Source organism: Juglans microcarpa x Juglans regia, chromosome 5D, assembly GCF_004785595.1.
Source record: "Juglans microcarpa x Juglans regia isolate MS1-56 chromosome 5D, Jm3101_v1.0, whole genome shotgun sequence".
Lineage (NCBI taxonomy): Eukaryota > Viridiplantae > Streptophyta > Magnoliopsida > Fagales > Juglandaceae > Juglans > Juglans microcarpa x Juglans regia.
The window spans coordinates 35,139,362-35,159,716 of record NC_054602.1 but is presented as its reverse complement, the minus strand read 5'-3'; the positions used below and the strand labels follow the sequence as shown (position 1 = coordinate 35,159,716).

Here is a 20,355-nt window from a genome sequence, read left to right as displayed (position 1 = left end):
GAAAAGAATTAAAACTCCTTTTTACCATCTACTCATGAGATAGATCACCAGCATGCAGCAACAATATCGGTGAAACCGATAACAACTTCCAAAAATATTGATGTCAGAGGACATCATTGATATTAATGCATGCAGACCTTAGCTGGAAAACGATATTAATGCTGACTTTTTACTTCTCCTATGGGTGCGAGTTATATATATAGGAGTTCTAGGTTCCAGATCATGAAGAAGTTAATTAGGTTAAAAGTTTATTCTTTTGAATAATTTTCTTTTCATGATCTTTAGGTCCTTGAAATATATGCATGAAATAGTCTCAAAACATTAACTAATTCATTCATTCATGTAATTAATTGTATTAATTAATTTAGGGAAGAACCATTATATATACGTACGCATCACCGACAACAAAGTCCAGCACCGGAGGTAAAGCAAGTAGCTATACGGAGGCTCTTGTTTAGTACTTTCGATATATTTATTACACAAAATAACACAGCGCATATCGTAATCGATACAACAGCAACAGGACTCTTACATGAATACGAGGCTCCCTCGTGGGGAGCCCCCACTGCATGGACCAAACACCCATTTTTTTTATTTATTTCATATCAAGCTAGCTAGTATATAGCTACTTTAATTATATCCTGTGGCTGAAAATTTTCTTCTCCGTCGGCCTCATTTCACACTGCAACACAAAAAAAAAACAACCAAAGAAATTACAAAACTAAACATGATCAGTCAACTGTAGAAATATCTTTTCAGATACCAAGAAAATTATTTCTAAATATGTGTAAAAATTAGTAAAATAATCTGTGAATTACAATAAATAATAATAAAATAATTTGAAAATATTTAAAAAAAAAATGCTAGCATGTCGTTGAGTTTACTCTTTATTTTGACCTCTCATGTATTTTATTTTTTTATTTAAAGATTAAGAAAATAAATTTTAGTGTATTGAAATTTTTTTATTTTTTAAAGATTTTTAAAAAATATTTGAAATAAAATGTGAAAAAAATGAAAGTACAAATTTACACTAGCGGCACGATGAGCTATCCAGGCTGCATACTAGCACCGCACCACTAAAAAAACAATTGTAGAGGTGCATATTGTGGAGGTGCTATACGACCAAATATAATTAGGAGGCCAAGGGGCTTACGTTTTGCAGTTAGTGGAGGTGCTGATCTTGTAAGGAATACTAACACCACATTTGCCTGGGAGGCCAGCAGCAAGACCAGGCTTGAGTCCGGGGATGGAACCAGCGGTCTTTTTCAGGCACTCACAGGCGGCCTGGCGGTCAGGTGTGGTAGCGGCCGCTTTGTTGAGGCTCCTGACGCCATTGCAGCAGCTTGGAGGGACTGCAGCAACCGTACCCCTGAGGTAACCAAGGCAACTCCCCACGCTGCTAGCCACCTGCCCACATGTTATGGCCGCCTCTGCAACTGGTGCAGCCACCACCATACACAGCAGCACCATGCCTGAGAGCTTAAGGACCAAGGAGCCAGCCATGTCGACGATTAAATCACTCGAAGGAGAGGAATTTAGAGAGACGTGATGCAGCTTTAACCGATTTTGAATGCTTGAGTGACTTACTTTGGGCTACGCGCGTATGGTGTTTATATAGAATTGGTGGGATGTCTGAAGAGATGCCAAGTGTACATGTGATGGAGAGGGAAGGTATCAGTTGGTAGTTGGGACAATTCAATGCAGTCATTAGTGCTGATATATATATATATATATATATATATGGAATTTTGATGTATTGTTACCTATCAATTAACACAGTACCGATTTGATCAAAATATTCAAAATTAAAATATGGAGGCTAATCTATGTACCAAATTATGAAAACTATTTTAGAATTTATTTTAACAAGCAATGGGGAAAATACAAATATCATCCCTTGGACTAAATACTATTTTAGTATTTATTTTACAATCGACTATGTTGTTAAATCAAAATACTAAAATAGGCTAATCTAACCATTTTTCCATTGGAAGATTGTTTATGTTTCTTCCATTCATTTTCCGTTACACACTACACAATATTAAACTTTTTGTAAGGAAAAAAATCGTTACAAGTAGCCTATTTTTCGTTGTAAAAGACTACTTGCAACGATGAATGGTCGTTGGTCCATAGTCACAAATACCACATTGGCAAATGTCAATACAAAGAATGTTGTGTAATGTTGTGCAAAATACTCATAACCGATGACAAATAAAGTAAAATCAATCACAATCAAGCATACAACGCACAATATATGTGATTCGGCAAATTGTCTACATCCACAAAACTGGAGAAATATTATTAACCAGATGTGATTACACTCACTCAATTTCAACTTATACTCTCTACAACTTTTTACTCTCTCACACGATATGCACTCACTTAACAATTGTTCTCTCTCAAAATATGCTGAAAATCGTATAAAACAAGTCAAATATGACATATATATAGCAAACGACACTGAAAATCCTAATCTAGCAAAATCTATGTTATTCACTCGAGCGGAGTGTCGAATGTGTATCGAGCGAATTCACGGGTTGAGTTTCTCTCGAGCGTACATCAAGAAAATACTCTGTTTCTCGATTTTTAGCTTCAAAATCAGTCTCTACATACACCCAACAATGGAAATATTTTCTCATTGCAAGTTGCCACATTTTACAATGAAATGTTATCATAACAAATTGAATTTATGATCGTTGGTGCTATCTCCACGATAATTTGCACATTTGTTGCTATTATGTAATCTATTTTTAATGATAGATTATTGTTGCAACATATTATAGTTGTAACAGATATGTTTATTACCAAAGAGATGAAATGGCTAGAGAATTGACTAAGGTGACTATAATGAAAACTACAGATACAGTTGGTGAAGAATATTATATAGATTTCGTTTCTTACTAGTTGATGATCATATTTTCGAAGATCACTATATATATGCATGCTACACGTTTTGGGTCAAATATTATATTAACATAAGGGTTTATTATCACAACTAAAAGTGAAATGACTAAATAGACACCAACATAAAAATCCAAGGGTGCATGTGATTTGTATTTTAACCAAGAATATTATTAATTACAGCTTTTAATTTATAAACTTACTACTTTTGAATGGTACTAATGTAATGAAAGATGTAAAACAATGGTGAAAAACTGGAATGAAAGCTATAATGAGTCAAACTGGTAAAAAAGAGAGAATGAGAGAGAAGACTTGTAACACTCCATCCTTTAGGGTTAAGAATAAAATCATTTTTAAAAATCTAGGGGAACAAGAGTGCTATTAACCTTACCTTTAAATTTGTTATTCATAATAAAGTACAAGGTTTTAAAGATTCTGTTTTTTTTTTTTTTTTGTTTTTTCAACTTTAATCAAATCTTCTCTCTTTTCTCTCAAGGAAAAGGGGTGAAGTGGGGTGGGGTAGTGGAACGAGCAGTTAGTTATAACAGAACTGGGTTTTGGTGGGAGTCCAGGGTGTGGGAGTTTTTTTCCCGGTGGAGCGTCAGTAAGTGGGCGCGGCTTTTGGAAGGTTACGGTGGTGCGAGGTGGTTGTCTCTTGCTGGAAATGAGCGATGATGGAATCTCTAGAGGAGAAATGGAAGGGTTTCAGACTTTTAGAAGAGGAGAGAGTGAGTATTGAGCTCGAAGAAGATTTTTCGACCGATTTAATCTACAAAGAACAAAGATCTGTGCTGGGGAAAATATGTGCAACGAGATCAATTAGCAAGGAGGTGGTGGAGAAGACAATGGCAAAAGTGTGGAGAATCAGCAAGGCTGCGAAATTCACAGAGGTAAGTCCAAATGTTTTTACGATTGTTTTTGAGAATGTGGCTGATAAAGAAAGAGTATGGGAAGGGAGACCCTGGTTGTTTGACAATCAGGTTCTAGTGCTGAAGGAATTTGAGGGATACAAACCTCTTCATAGAGTAAATTTCGATACTGAATGCTTTTGGGTAAGAATCCATAACCTGCCTATTTCTTGCATGACCAAAACTAAGGGTGAACAAATTGGGGGTACGGTGGGTAAGGTAGAGAGGGTAGATGTTCAAGAAGATGGGAGTGGATGGGGAAATTTTTTGAGGGTTCAAGTTCTCTTGGACCTGACTAAACCTATTGCAAGAGGGAGAACCCTAACAGTGAGAGGGAGTAGTTTATGGGTACCTTTCAGTTATGAGAAGTTGCCAAAAATTTGCTTCTCATGTGGATGTATGGTTCATGGAGTGAATGGGTGTGGTGGAGTTCAAGGGAACAATGAGGGGAACTTTGAGCAATACGGCTCTTGGTTAAGAGCAAAACAGATCACTAGATCAAAAAGTAACAATGGTTTTAATTGGTGGAAGGAGAAGGGCAGTAACTGGAGAAGTGAAGGTGAAAATATGGAAAATTATGAGAGCAATGAAGGATTAAAAAAAGGAAAGAAGGTCTTTGAGAGTGATAGGGAGGAGGGTCAAAAAGGGGAGAGGGAGAAAGGAAGGGAAGGATATGGGGGAGGGCAAGAATCAGAGGGTGACAGTGGGGTAAGAGAAGGGTTGGGGGTAAAAAAAGGGATGGACAGGAGTATGGATGAAGGGGTGAAACAAAGGGGAGAAGAGAGAAGGGAGTTTAGACCTATTGAAGCAGTAAGGGTTCTCGGGGATTTGATGGATAAGGCTTTAGAGGAAGTTTCTGAAAATTTTCTAGAAGTGGCCTCAGAAAATAGAGTGGAAGTTTCAGTAGAAGGTGGAGTGAGTTTGGGGAGAAAGGAAAGTTCGAGAAAAAAAGGGGAATGGAAGCGGAGAGCAAGAGCTAAAGGGAAGCAAATGACTGCTGACTGTGTTAATGCCAAAATAAGGAAAAGAGGATGTGAAGAACAAGAAGAAGGTGAGATAGGTAATGTGAATAAGAGAGGGAAGGGGAACAATGAGGTTTTTGGGGATTTTGGTACTGAATTAGTGGCGGAGGCTGAATCCCAGCCCCGCCAAACATTATGAAAATCCTCAGTTGGAACTGCCGAGGGTTGGGGAACTCTCGGACAGTTCAAGATCTCTACAATATGGTAGAGAAGAATAAACCCAGCTTAGTTTTCGTGATGGAAACTAAGATCTTAAACAGAAATTTCGATAGTCTGAAAAGAAGGTTACATTGTGAAGGCTGTTTTGTAGTGGAAGCAGTTGGGAAAGGAGGAGGTTTAGTTCTGTTTTGGAATTCAAGTGTGAGGGCTGAAATTGTTAATTTTTCTCAACGCCATGTTAATGTGTGGATAGAAGATGAAGGGAAGAAAAGATGGCTGCTTACTTGTTTCTATGGGCAACCAGATACTAATAGAAGAAAGGAATCATGGTCTTTGTTGAAATCCTTGAAACCTGAAGCTGGTATTGGCTGGTGCACAGTGGGGGATTTCAATGAAATCCTAACAAATGATGAAAAATGGGGAGGAAAAGTAAGACCTGAATGGCAAATGAATTTATTCAGGGAGGTTATGAATGAGAGCAACCTTTATGACCTTGGATGGAAGGGTGATAAATTTACTTGGAGTAATTCACATGGGGATGAATCTTTTACTAAAGAATGATTAGATAGGGCTGTGGCAACTCCTGAGTGGATGAATACTTATAGAGATACATGGGTGGAAGTATTGGTGACTAGTACTTCAGACCACAAACCCATAATGGTGCATGTACTGAAGGAAAAGAGAAAAAACTGGGGCAGGCAGAGAGTATTTAAATATGAGGCTAGTTGGGCACTTGAAGAGGAGTGTGAAAAGGTTTTAAAGGAGGCTTGGAAGGTAAAAGAGAATGTTGGAAGTCAAGTTAGTGCTCTATTGCAAAAGAGTGGGTTTGCGTTGCAAAGATGGAGTAAGAAGAGAAGATTGGGGGGTTTTAAAGAGATAGAAGTAATGACTAAAAAATTACAAAGACTACAAGCAGTAGAGAGCAGCAACAATATTGGAGAGATAAGGTTGCTAAAAGGAGAACTGAACTTGCTTCTAGAAATGGAAAATCTTAAATGGAAACAAAGAGCAAAATGCAATTGGTATAAGGGGGGAGATAGGAACTCAAAATATTTCCATGCCTGTGCTAATCAAAGAAGAAGGAATAACTACATTAGAGAGGTTGAAGATGAAAATGGTAGAAGGGCTGAGGGACAAAAGGCAATTGAAGATACTTTTTCAGATTATTTTAAGAAACTTTTCCAGTCTTCAAATCCTGAAAGTGAAGATTTTGAGCAGTGTTTGGTGGGTATGGACAGAAAGGTCACTCCTGAGATGAATGAAGCTATGAGCAGAGTTTTTACTAAGATGGAGGTGGAGGAGGCTTTGAAACAAATGGCTCCTCTTAAAGCCCCGGGACCAGATGGCTTTGGGCCTTGTTTTTTCCAAAATCATTGGGAGGTTGTTGCAGATGAGGTGTGTAAAGCTGCTCTCTCGGTGCTAAATGGTGACCCGTTGGAACCTTCCCTAAACTACACTTACATAGCCCTGATTCCTAAGTGTAAAGAGCCTAAGAAAGTTTGTGAATATAGGCCCATAAGCCTATGCAATGTTATGTACAAAATAGTGTCAAAAACCATCTCAAATAGATTGAAAAAAGTCCTTGCTAGAATTATTTCGCCAACTCAAAGTGCATTTTTGCCTGGTAGGCTGATCAATGACAATATAATGGTGGCTTTTGAGTTACTTCATTCTATGAAAACTAGGGAAAGGGGAAAGGTGGGAAGTATGGCCATAAAACTAGACATCTCTAAAGCTTACGATCGGGTAGAGTGGGATTTCTTAGAAGTTGTGATGAAAAGACTTGGTTTCAATGAGAAATGGGTGTTGCTGATCATGAAATGTGTCAAGACTGTTTCTTACTCAGTTTTGGTAAATGGGATACCAGGGAATATTTTCTGGCCCAAAAGAGGATTGAGACAAGGTGACCCCCTATCACCCTATCTATTCATCATCTGTGCTGAAGGTTTAAGTACTTTATTGAATTTCTATGAACGTCAAAAATTTATAAGAGGAGTGCAAGTGGCCAAGAGGGGTACTAGTATTAATCATCTGCTTTTTGCAGATGATTGTATTCTTTTTGGAAAGGCAAAGTTGGAAGAATGGAATACGATTCAGGAGGTGCTAAAAACTTATGAGAAGGCTTCGGGGCAGGTTTTAAATAAGAACAAGACATCAGTTTTTTTCAGCAGCAATACAAAGGAAGGAGAAAAGAAGATGATTATGGAAGTCAGCAACTCAATAGCTTGTAGTAGCTATGAGAGGTACCTAGGTCTTCCTGCTTTTGTTGGAAGATCAAAGTTCAACACCTTTAGAAGCTTGAAGGAGAAAATATGGCAGAAAATCACAAGTTGGAAAAACATCTTCTTATCACAAGCTGGTAAAGAAATTCTGATTAAAGCGGTGTTACAAGCTATACCCACCTTTACTATGTCTGTTTTTAAGCTCCCTAAGAAGCTGTGCCAAGAGATTAATGGACTTTTGTCGAAATTTTGGTGGGGTAAACAGCAGGAAGGAAAGGGCATCTGCTGGAAAAGATGGGAAAATTTGGGCATACAAAAAGGGAAGGGTGGTTTAGGTTTCAGGGATCTGGAAAGCTTCAATTTGGCTCTCCTAGCAAAGCAAGGATGGAATCTACTTAAGAATCATGAGTCTTTGGCTGCCACAATTTTCAAAGAGAAGTACAATAGACATTCCAGTTATTTGGATGCATGTTTAAGCTCACGGCCATCACTAATGTGGAGAAGTCTTTGGTCAGCTAGAGACCTGGTAAAGGATGGTTTAAGATGGAGAGTGGGAGATGGAAGTAAGATAAAAATCTGGGGTTCAAAATGGTTGTCAACTCCATCCTCTTTTTCTATACAATCACCTGTCTCTTTACTGCACAAAGATGCTAAAGTGGAAGAACTCATCGACAAGCAAAAGGGGGAATGGAATGAGGTTAGGATTCATGAAGTATTTTCAGAGATGGAGGCGGCCCAGATTCTTAGCATACCTCTAAGTAGAGGCCATGCTCAAGATAAGATGATTTGGGGTCCTTCCAAGAAGGGGCTATTTTCAGTAAGGAGTGCTTATTTTCTACAATTGGACAGATTCAAGAACATTAGAGGAGAATGCTCAGTGGGGTCTGGAAGGGATGAGAGATGGGAAAATATTTGGAACCTTGAAGTTCCAAGTGTTACAAAGTTGTTTTTGTGGAAAGTGGGAAACAATCTACTGCCAACAAAGGAGAATCTTTTTAAAAGAAAAATTATTGAAGACAAAAGGTGCCCAGTTTGCAATGCAGAAACAGAATCTGTTATGCATGCTTTGTGGGAATGCCCGGCAGCTAATGATATATGGTTTGAAGTTGGAGGTTGTGTGCAGAAATGGGGTAGAACAGAAGATGATTTCATGCTGCTGTGGGGTAAGTTCATGGGACGGATGAGCATAAAGCAACTAGAAGAGACGGCTGTTCTATTCAGGAAAGTGTGGTTGCGCAGGAATGAATTTGTTTTTGAGAAGAAGCTAGGATGCCCCAAGAGACTAGTGAAGACAGCAATTGAAGGTTTGCTTGAATACAAGACAGCTCAGACCCTTACAAAGCAAGCAGGTCAAGGGCAAAATAGCACTGTAAGAGTGTTCTGAAATGGGAAAAACCAGAGTGTGGATGGGTGAAGGTGAATTGGGATGCTTCTATAAACTTGAAAGAAAGAAGAATGGGGGCTGGGATCATTATCAGGGATGAGGAGGGAGAAGCTCTAGTTGCTGTTTGTGATCAGAAGACAAATGTTGACAGTCCAATGGTGGCAGAAAGCTTGGCTTTAAGGATGGCTGTAGAGCTATGCAGCGATCTTAATATACACAAGGCTGTTTTTGAAGGAGATGCAAAAGTTGTCATAGAGGCAGTGAAGAGTTGTGAAGAAGAAAACTCAGTTTATGGTTCTTTAGTTGATGATGTAAAGTTCTTTTTTAAACATAGACCAGATTGGTATATTCAGTTTGCATACAGAGAAAAAAATATAGTGGCTCATACTTTAGCTAAGTCAGCTTTAGGCTTGTTAGAAAAAACTGTTTGGATAGAGGACATACCAGATTCTATTGTAAGAAGTCTGGATAGTGACAAAGGTGTTTCACATGACAATTAGTAATGAAATATAGAGGTATTTTTCAAAAAAAAAAAGGTTTTAAAGATTCTATATCATAAATAGAATCATGTTTTATTTAAATACTATGAATATAAAAGAGAATATGCGGAATCACTTATTATAATTTCTCAAACTTTGTACTATAAAAATCATAACTTAAAAGCTTTATTTGTATATGATTTAAGCGTCTGCCTCGTTTTCCTAGGCCAAGTTTTGTCCTTAAACTCCATCCTTATAAAGACTCTTACCTCGAGTGTATAAAAATATACAAAACAATGAGTTGAATTATTAATAACTAGTACATCATATACTACATATAATCAACATAGAGCTTTCTTGAAAGCGTGCATACTTGGTATTTATACTGACATAAAGATGCAACATGTACAATGCATAAACCCTATGTGTTGGGTTGTGCACCGGTTCCACTGTCTATGTACATAAGGAGAACTGCTTTACTTATCATAACATACTAAGATATACCACGCTTAGATTTGTGGCTTGCACATCTACTAAGAATTGCATTGTTACCATGCATCTCTTATGGCCATTCTTAAAACTTCTTTCCCAATTTGTTTTTATCTTTCTTACCAAGTTACATAATGACAAAACTTATCGTAAGTATAGATGAAAACATATCATGATGCATGTAAAACATAAACATCACATTGGAACTCACTTTCATCATATCATAACTTGGTATGTAAAAAGGGGCACCCGTTTCAATGAAAGTTATATATACCTAATATTTTTTTAAAAGAACATGTCATTTATCGTATATATGTGGAAGGGTGTTATCATGCAATTTATCCTGTAGCATTAATCTAATATGTTTGGGCCAAAGCTGATTACGTATAAAACAAGCATGTAACTTAGGTCATTTTGTAATCAAACACATACTTTATAATTAAAACTTGAAATACTAAAATAATCTATATGTCCTAAAAACCTAAAATCCTCATATTTTCACAGTCCCAATGGTCCATCCTAGCTTTATTAAACCCTAAAATAACGTCAACTCTATAATTTACATCAACCCACAAAGATGTCCTATAACTCAAATTTGACGTGTAACTTGCATGACCCACACATGTCCAAATCCCTACTTGGTCCATTAAGCACTTCAACCCTAGTTGCATGACTCATGCATATCCACTAATCAGTCAGCTTATATATAAAAATAGCAAATTACAGTATACTGACCTTGTGAACCAGAAAAGTGTGACCACCCTTAACATGCACGTGTGCATGAGGGAGAGGTGCGTAAAGAGGGAGAGGTACATAGAGAGAGAGAAAGAGAGTATTACCGCATGGAGAATGAGACAAAGTGCTTCATCAAAAGAGGGAGGGCGAGCGTCCTTTGGAGGAGAGCTTGGTCGGGCAGCTACGGTGTTGAAGGCTGGCTTGTGAACTATAGACGAAGAGAGCTGCTGTGGGGGTGGGGGTGGGGGTGGTGTAGTGGATATACGTGGCTAGGATGGCTTCGGTGCAATTGACAATGCGCAATGCCTCAAGAGGCATATTGGCTTGGAAGGTTTGTTGCATCGATTAGGGGAAGGCAGGACACAACAGAAGGAGACTTTAGGTGACGTAAGACTGCATGGGCATATGTGGGAAGCAGAGGCGTAGCCGGTGCAATTGCGGAGTTCCTATAATGTCGTGCTTTGGTTTCCTAAAGCAAAGCATGTTGCTTCACTTAAAGCTGCCTTATGCAAAGGGATGGAGGACTGGTCAGAGGTGGGAGGAGCTTGGGGCTCACCTAATGGCAAAGCGAATCTTCATGACAATTGGGTACAACTGAAATCGCACATGAGTACTCTTGCACACAACGGTTTGGCCCTTCTTTGCATAGGTCACGTGATTGGGGACGTGCTTGGTACGATGGCCTCTTGGGTAGCTAGTTGGCCCAATTATATTCAATAGGAGAGAAATTAGTAGCGGGCGACCAAAGGCCATGCTCATACGAGGCTCACGTGACAGTAGGTGACTAAAAGCATTCTCAATGCATCCTTTATAATACATTTTTTTTTTTAAATATAAAGAAATGCTCACAAAAGTGCCTTATATTGAATCTTCTATTTTAAAGATATTTTTACATTCTGTTACAGTAAACCTCTAGATGTAGAGAATATTATTCATTATTATAAACATTTTTAATTAATTTCTCTTCCTTCCTCTTGCTAAGTTTCACATTTCTTCAACTCTATTTATTCATATTATATAATTATTGAGAATGAATATTCTCATAATATATATTGAGAATATTTTCATTATATAATCTCTTCTTTTTATATTATTTTCATTATTGACTATTATTTGTACAAAGACTGATGCACCGAACTAGGAATCAAAGTTAAATACTCATTTCCCAGCCATTCCTAGGCTAACGATCAAGTGGAGGTAACGAACAAGACCGTATTCAGCATGGTGAAAAAAAGACTAGTAAACTAAAAAGGAGCCTGAGTGGGCTTACAGAACCACCGTAATGACACCAGCTAGGGAAATACCATTTGCAATGACCTATGGAAGTGAAGCAATGATACCAATAGAAATTGGTGTGCCAAGTCATGAGGTCTAGCTTTACTACAAATAAATAAGCACCATAAGCTTAAAGAGAAACTTGACTTGCTGGAAGAAAGGAGGGAAGAGGCAGAACTAAGGTCGTAGCCTATAAGAAAAGAATCATGCTGTACTTCAACTAAAACGTCAAGCCTTAGCCATTCCACCTTGGGGACCTGGTGTAGGAACGACGACCAAGAAATAAAAGGAGAAAAGATCTGACCCAAATGGGAAAGACCACATGTGGTGGTAGCAAGAAACAGACCAGGCTCGTACTGTTTGGTGGATATTAACAAGAAGAGACTTCACCCCCCATTGAACACAGAACATTTAAAAAGATATTTTGTTAAGAAGATTCCATGTAATACGAACATGCAATAAAGTAACGTCCCCTATGAGTTTGCAATCTTTTGTACAGATACTTACTATGTGCCACTTTCTAAGACAACAAGGACATCCCTCGGACCATTAAGTTGAGTGTTAGTAAGGCACATGCGATCGAGACTAATACTTTCACTCGGAGATCTAAGGTTAACAGCGTGGATGCAATCAGGGTTAGCCTTTGCATAAGCAGCGATCAAGCACATCTCCCGCCACTCACCAAACAGAGGATTGTAAGGTGCATGCGATCGGAACTAATACTCACAACTAGCAATCAAAGGCTAATAGTGTCCATGCGGTTTGGGTTAGCTTTCGCATAAGCAGTGGTCGAGCACATCTCCCAACACTCACCAAGCCAAGCATTAGCAACGTGCATGCGATCGGGACTAACACTCGCACCCGGTGATCAAAGGCTAATAGTGCATATGCGACCAGGGTTAAGTAGCGGTTGAGCACATCTCTTACCACTCACCAAGCCAAGTGTTAGCAACGCTCATGCAATTGAGGCTAACACTCGCAACTACGGTCAAAGGCACACAACATGCAAATGATCGGCGTTAGCCTTCTCCCAAGCTGTGGTCGAGCATATCTCATGCCAATCACACAGTTGAGCGTTAACAACATGCATGCGATTGAGACTAACACTCGCATCCAACAATCACAAGCTAAAAACGTTCATGCGATTGGGTTTAGCCTTGCCTAAGTAACGGTCGAGCTGATCTCCCTCCACTCACTAAGTCGAGTGATAGCAACACATATGTGATTAGTGCTAACACTCACACTCGACGATTAAAGGCTTACAACACGCATGCTATCGGGGTTAACCTTTGCTCAAGCAGCAGTCGAGTAAATCTCTCACCCCTCACCAAGCCAAGTGTTAGCAACGCGCATGCGATTGGGGCTAAGACTTGCAGTGGGTGATCAAAAACCAACAACTAACACACAATGTGGGTTAGCCTTCACCCAAACAACAATCAAGCACATCTCATGCCATTCACCAAGCCCTCTCACCTCTCGACTCCTATAAATCAACCTCCAATTTATCACCACGATCACGTTCGGCGTCTAACCCATGCTCCAAAAGCATGGATGCATGGTTGGCCTCCTGCTCACACTCTTGCACCTAGGCCAATTCACTCAACTCCCCCTCCAAGGAGGATCTCTCTAGCTCCAAAGCACGCTGGAGGCCAGAAACCTCAGCACTCAGGATGACAATCTCAACCTCATGGACACACAAGTGAAAACCCAGTCGGGAGTATGCATCCTCCCATTGTTCCTTCACCTCCATCACCTCTGAAACAACTTGGTGAGCTCCCTCCCTGAAGGAGTGTGAGAACCACACTTGCTCCTCTAAGTTAGGTTGGCAATGAGCAATCCAATGGGCCAAAAAGCTAATCCCTATGATACATGGACACAGATTAGATAACAACACAAAGAAAGAAATGGCACAAATCGGTGATGAGGTTACATACTGGCGAAAGAAAGTGCTCGAGTTCTTGAACAATCTAGCCAGTTGAAGGATCTAAACAATTTCCCGTGGGCCAGCTAGATGTAGAAGGTCAAACGGGGGAAAGAGAGGCGATTATGGGCAAAGACTAGATTCCCTTGTGGTTGTGCCAAGTAAACTACGGCTCGCCTATTCTACAGGAGCTGTCGAAGAAGTAATTGGAGAAGGCGGAATAGGGAGTTTCCCCAAGATCGGCACAGAAGTCACGAGTTTATTCTCCCAATGTTCGTCATTAGCTTGCATTTCCACGTCAAGAGTAAGGTTGGGCAAGGAAACCCCCTTGGGAAAGGGAGCCAATGGAGTTTCCTAACCAAGAGGCATATCGGGCAAGGAAACACGGATGGGCAAAGATGCTACAAAAAATTCCACCCTATGGGAAACGACGAGAGGGAATCCACCCCTGGGAAATTTGTAGGAGTCAGTCTTCTTTGAAGATCGAGGAAGAAATCGGACAATTATGCCATTCGGAAGAAGTCTTCTACAGAGGGAAAGCCTGTTACGAGTAAGTGGAGAGGAAAGATCTCCAGAGATTCTTATCTCATTCCATTCCAGTGGCTCGACCAGTAACCAATGGCGAAAACTAAAAAATCCATGGTTTCCCGGTAGAACCCCATTTCGCCCAAGTTGTTGCGAAACCGGAAAAAAGAAGCGGTTTTTCGCACAGCTTGCTCGTACTCCTTTGGAAACTGTAGCTTGTGCTGATTAAGGCAAATCAACAGCACCTCAACATCCTTAACCACAATCTCGTTGAAAGTTAGGAGATGCTCTTCCCCACCAACTTCCAATACTTCCATAGAGTCACTCATCGCCAAGGAATATGATGACAATTCAAACCTTTCAAACAAGGCCTCGAGGGAAGAGCCCTGGAAAACGTATGGAATTGTGTTGAAAAATGAAGGGTCTAACACCAAGTCCGTGTCTTCCACCCCTCGGTCAAGGATCTCGATAAGGCAGTCAAGGAGTGCTAGCACGGGGGGGAGGGGGGAGCTTTGAGTTTCTCTATGAGCACGGGACAAAGGGACATTGGGCAATCAGGGACATCCAAAACCCCTCTTTGGACTAGGGGGATCGCAGCAGGTATATGACCCATCGCGAGCCCCAACCCTCACTATAGGGCTCCTTCCCTTTAGGGATTGTCGGAGAATGGGGTAGACCTTTTCGCCCATGAGAAGGTTTTGGTCCCTTCGATCCAAGGGCCTAACAGCCAACGGCTCGCGACCAGTCCTATGGCACCAAGAAATGGTCTATGTTCTCTCAGGCGATGATTGCATCGGACCACAAGGCATTCAGGTTATCTTCGACCCACGAATAAATAACATTCAAACGTTCTTTCTCCCTTCTAGAGAGAGTGACATTGGAGTTAAAGCCGTCCGAAATACCGTGCCACGAGGCCCTAACTGGAAGCTCACAACGACCAGCCTCACTCACAAGTTACTCTCATCCAATGCTAGAGGCAAAGAAATACTTCTTTTTCCAATTTTTAACATGCAAATAACAAGGCTCCAAACGCACAACCCTTTCTCCCGTTCGGAGACAAAAGCTGCATTGATTCTCATCATGCTGTGGACGAAAAGAATTCACAAACGGTAAGGTTTGGGCTTTCCTCTTCTACGGCCTCTAAGGTTTGTCATCAAATCACAGGTTTGTCATCAAATCACACAGACAACATAGTCCTCGAAGTGTTGGGGAAGGGAGTAGTTAGGACAGGGCCATGTCCAAGAAATGCAAGATGTCTTAGATTGGGCAACTGAAAGGGAACCTTAACCCCATCAAAACATTGCAATATCCAAACCAACATGCTCCACGATTCCCTAGAGTTGACAATGCCATCGCAATCGAGAGCCAGGCAAGATCATGACTTCTGAATTAGGGATCCCATATCATCTATTCCAACTCCACTTGAGTAGTAGTGGTAGACCAATGGCTCCCTTCGAAAGTAGCCGGCTGTGAGGATTTCTCGTCATGTCCCGTGTGGGAAATTGAAGGTTAAACAAATTTCCGAAAATTTTTGAAGTATTTTTTTCGACTTAATCTATTCATCTTTCGACTTAAAAGCACTTTTCAATTCAACTTTTCATATTCTCTCTCTTAGTCTTACGTCTTTCTTGTCTTCAATAAATCAAATAAAAAGTTGAGATTCTATTTATATGGAAAAGTCGGTATTAATATCCATTTCATGGATCTGATAAGTTTTATCTTGTTTTGACAGCCACAAATAGAAAAGCGGAGAGGAAATTTGTAATTAAGAATAGTAATAGTTATAGGAAATTTGTAAGAATATGAAATTGGTGAGAATGTTACATCCACAAAAAATTTAACATGATACATTAGATTTATTTTACGCGAATAAAAATAATTTTACAATTTAACGTATCAAATCAAACTATATCAATATTTTGTGAGTTTCCTTTTTTAAGATCTATTTTTGGTTAAAATATTTATCCTAATTATATACATATATAATTCTTTTTATAACTATGTTTTAAAAGAAAGTAATATTTATAATAAAATGATGTTATTTTTATAATTAGTTTTTTAGTTATTTTATTAAAATGCCATTCATAATTTAAAATGTGATTGTAAAATGAGTCGGTGAAAAAGGTTGGTGCCATGATGCCATCTTTCAATTTGGAAGGAAGGATGGAAGGTTTAGGTCCTTGAAATATATCTCCTATATCCTATATCTTAAAAGCGTCTGTCAACGTATGAACAATAAGATAAATAGTAATAAATAATATTTTCTTTAGACACTTTTTATTCCAAACAATAATAAATAGTGTTTACTTTGGATACTTTTTATTTCACAAATACCCTTGTATATCTTACTATTATTACAATTGTATTATTTTAGGTCTTCAGTTTTCCAAAAAAGTACATAAATAGCTTAGTATAATTATAAAAATTATCATTAAAAATCATTTGTCGTGTAATATCTTCTGAGAGTAATTCTACATACAATCGTAAAGTATGTAAACATCACGTAATCGCTTTGAAAAAGAGTGGAGTTCATTATTAAAAAATTAATTTTTTTCATGTATATGTTTTATTCACTTTTTCAAAACGATTACGCAACAGTTGCACAATTTACGGTTACAAATATATTTTCTCATCTTCTAAAAGTTTTGAACTCTTTTAGTATAATGATAAAAAATGATACTGACTTTTTTAGATGGGTTGTAGTGCGTGCAATATGACATAGTCACATAAATTCATACGTATATATATACTTGGCAGGCATAATTATTTTTGGAAAATGTTAGTTTTCCTGCTGCTTCCCTCCGGAATTTTTTTTATATTTATTTTTATTTGGTAATTAAAGAAATATTTTTTAATGATGTTGTCTATTTTTTTAAAAACAAATATTGAAAAATGTTAAAAAAAATACATGTGAAAAAATGCAAAAAAAAAAAATACACATGAAATACATTAGCGGGAGCCCTCAACAAAGTTGGCTGTAGAGCTACTTTTTTTTTTTTCTTTTGAAAATGGCAGCCTGTGAAAAAGCAAAAAAAAAAACAAAAAACACATGAAATACATTAGCGGGAGCCCTCAACAAAGCAACGGTGGCTGTAGAGCCACTCCTTTCTTTTTTTTTTTTGAAAATTGCTGTCAGTGAATTGTATATCTTGTTATGAATAATGCTAAATATGTTATCATGTATATATTTATGGAGAAGAGTCCAAATTAAATTAAAAAAAGCTAGCTAGCATATAATTATGTATATCATGTAGTGACGATCAAATCATGTAGCTAGCTGGCATGCACGTAATTGGTGAGTGAAATCAAATTATTTATTTCATATTCCATTATTACTTAATCTCTATCTTATTTACGTTTTTATCCTTTCTACCTTGCCTTGTAGATTGTCATTTGCAATGTCGATCAGTTTATAAATCTAACCTATACTACACGATTCACTAATCTTATTTTTATCTGATTCTTTTATTGAACAAACAAATTTGGATTCATTGAGTTTTAGTTACTACATACTGTACGACATTATACATGTTGGCATGCAAATATTAGACAATTATATTTGATTGTAACTTCTACATGCATTATTATTATTATTATTATTATTATTATTATAAACTTGATAATATTTATGTAAAAAATTGTGTTTATAAATTTGGTAATTTTAAATATGCAACTCTCGAACTTATCAATTGAATAGTAATTTTATATATTGACCCATGATATTTTTAATTAGGTATTGTTCATAATCTGTTTTTAAAAAATTTTTATTTAATTAATGAATTGTTATTATTATATGTTTTTATAAAAAAAAATTTATTTTTATAGAAATTCTTTTTCTCTCCAACAGGAAGCTACGTACAAGGGCATACGTGCCTTACACGTAACCTCCTCACGAGTATATATATAAATAGCTAGCTGTGGGGAAGCTCGCTGTAACACATGATGTACGTCATTACCGACAAAGTCTAGCAAGTACAGTAATCACCACTACTCACATACTGCCAGTGGGTACAAAAATGCGTGGAGAAGATCGCATTGCCCTTTTCACTTTATAAGTACCCTTTTTTACTTTAGGAAATGGTGTAAATATCGTACATCTTAAAAAAATATATTATTATTAAAAAATTAATATTTTTATATAATCTAATATTTATTTTTTTTTTCAATTTACAATAGGATACTTAAATATTCACAATTACATTTATCATTTATCTTTCTACTTGAGATAGTGGAAGAGGGATTTAGGCCGGAAAGGTGATCAACAAAATAACTCATAGTTATTTTGATCGAGCGATGACAAATAAAAAGAAATAAAACAGAGAGAAATAAGAAAGCAAGATGTAGACACAGGATCTTGTTTAATACATAGATATATATTTATTTATTACAGAAAATGAAGTAGCACGTAGCGTCCGTAATCGATACAAACAGCAACAGGACTCGTACATATATAAATACGAGGCTCCCTCATGAGGAGCCTCACATGGTCCAAACACCCTTTCTTTTATTTATCCCAAGCTAGTTAGCTAGCTACTTTAGTTATATCCTGTGGCTGAAAAATTTCTTCTCCATCGGCCTCATTTCACACTGCAACACAAAAACAAACAACCAAAGAAACAAAACTAAACATCAGTAAACTGTAGACATGATGTTCTTGTGGATCAGTCCTCTGTCTTTCAATTTCTAAGTGGGAGGTAATTAAAAACAGTTAGTACTGCACTGCGACAGCATACACTGTCATAGCGAAAGATTAAAAAGGCCCATTATTAGGGATACCGATCGGATTAACAATTTAGTTAAACAAAATGTTAGATTCACAACATTTGCAAGGCGGCTTACGTTTTGCAGTTCGTGGAGGTGCTGATCTTGTAAGGGATGCTGACACCACATTTGCCAGGGAGGCCAGCAGTAAGACCAGGGTTGAGTCCGGGGATGGAACTAGCGGTCTTTTTCAGGCACTCACAGGCGGCCTGGCGGTCAGGTGTGGTAGCGGCCGCTTTGTTGAGGCTCCTGACCCCATTGCAGCAGCTTGGAGGGACTGTACCAACCTTACCCGTGAGGTACCCAAGGCAACTCGACACGCTGCTAGCCACCTGCCCACATGTTATGACCGCCTCTGCAACGGGTGCAGCCACCACCATGCACAGAAGCACCATGCCTGAGAGCTTAAGGACCAAGGAGCCAGCCATATTGTCGACGGTTAAGTCACTCAAAGGAGGGGAATTTTAGAGAGAGGTGATGAAGCTCGTAGAGATTTTGAATGCTCGAGTGAGTGAGTTTTGGTTACACAGGTGTGTTGTTTATATAGACTCTAGAGGAGTAATGCTACCAGGTGCAAATGGGGGTGGTTTTAATTTCGATTTGAATTTACGATCTATCTCATCTTATTTTATTATTATTTATTAATTTTAATCATTAAATTTTATTATTATTTATAATTTATTTTATTATTATTTATAATTCATCTCAATTCTAATTTTTTTTTTTAATTTTATTGCTATCTGTTTTACAAGCGTGCTTAGCAGCTTGCTCAGCTCTATAATTTTGCCCGTACAATTATATATATATTTTATATATATTTCTAAATATTTTTATAAAAAATCTATAAATAATCTTTTTCTTAACTATTAAAAAAATAAAAAAAATATACCAGCAATAAAAATGAGAAGGAGGCAACTTGACATTTTTCTTCTTATAAGTGATTTTCTGTACTAAATCGTATATCAATATTAAATTTAAGTTATTTATTTAATAAAATAATAGAAATTAAAAATATAAATAATTTTTATAAGATAGAGGATTTTATTCTTCTTTTAAATATTTTTTTATTATTTTATAATAAAAAAATTATATAAATGTTGTATTAAATCGTTTATATTTAGCAAGCTTCATTGTATTTGAAATTTTAATTATTTTAAATATTTTTTTAACAGTCTTAATTATTAAAAAATTAAAAATATATATAATTTATTAATAATTATTTTCTTAACCATTAAATAAAAAATTAAAAAAATAATATATGAGTGATAAGAATTAATAAGTCTATCATTATTGATAAATTTTGTGAAGAGAAGTCAAGACTTCATTTAAATATTCAGATCAATTGAAATGATTTTATATTAAATGAATAAAATATTATTAAAATATTATTTTAAAATTATTATTATTTATAAATTTAAAAAAATTATTTATTATATTTTATATAAAAATTTAATAAAATAAAATAAAATGAATTAGGTTAGAGTGTTTCTGTACCGAAGGGGTCCAAAGGGCCAAATGTACGTGTGACGCAGGAGGAGGGTGTCAGATCGTGGTTGGGACCATTCAATGCTTTT

At 37.4% G+C, this 20,355-nt stretch overlaps 2 protein-coding genes across 3 annotated transcripts; both read right to left on the bottom strand.

Annotated features, from left to right (window-relative positions):
• Positions 1 to 457: 457 nt before the first annotated feature.
• On the bottom strand, positions 458 to 19,317 carry LOC121264642 (non-specific lipid-transfer protein 1-like). 2 transcript variants are annotated; one of them, XM_041167916.1, is made up of 2 exons: positions 18,860 to 19,308; positions 458 to 682 (listed from the first exon to the last, which is right to left on the bottom strand). In XM_041167916.1, the coding sequence occupies exons 1-2, from the start codon at positions 19,207 to 19,209 to the stop codon at positions 673 to 675; spliced, it is 360 nt and encodes a 119-aa protein (XP_041023850.1). In that variant the 5' UTR covers positions 19,210 to 19,308; the 3' UTR covers positions 458 to 672. The 2 variants fall into 2 exon arrangements, with proteins under 2 accessions (XP_041023850.1, XP_041023849.1); XM_041167915.1 differs by lacking the exon at positions 458 to 682 and adding an exon at positions 18,375 to 18,607 and having other exon boundaries at positions 18,860 to 19,317.
• Positions 1,150 to 1,597, bottom strand: LOC121264643 (non-specific lipid-transfer protein 1-like). The gene has a single exon (XM_041167918.1). It carries the CDS (start codon positions 1,501 to 1,503, stop codon positions 1,150 to 1,152), a length of 354 nt encoding a protein of 117 aa, XP_041023852.1. The 5' UTR covers positions 1,504 to 1,597.
• Positions 19,318 to 20,355: the final 1,038 nt, after the last annotated feature.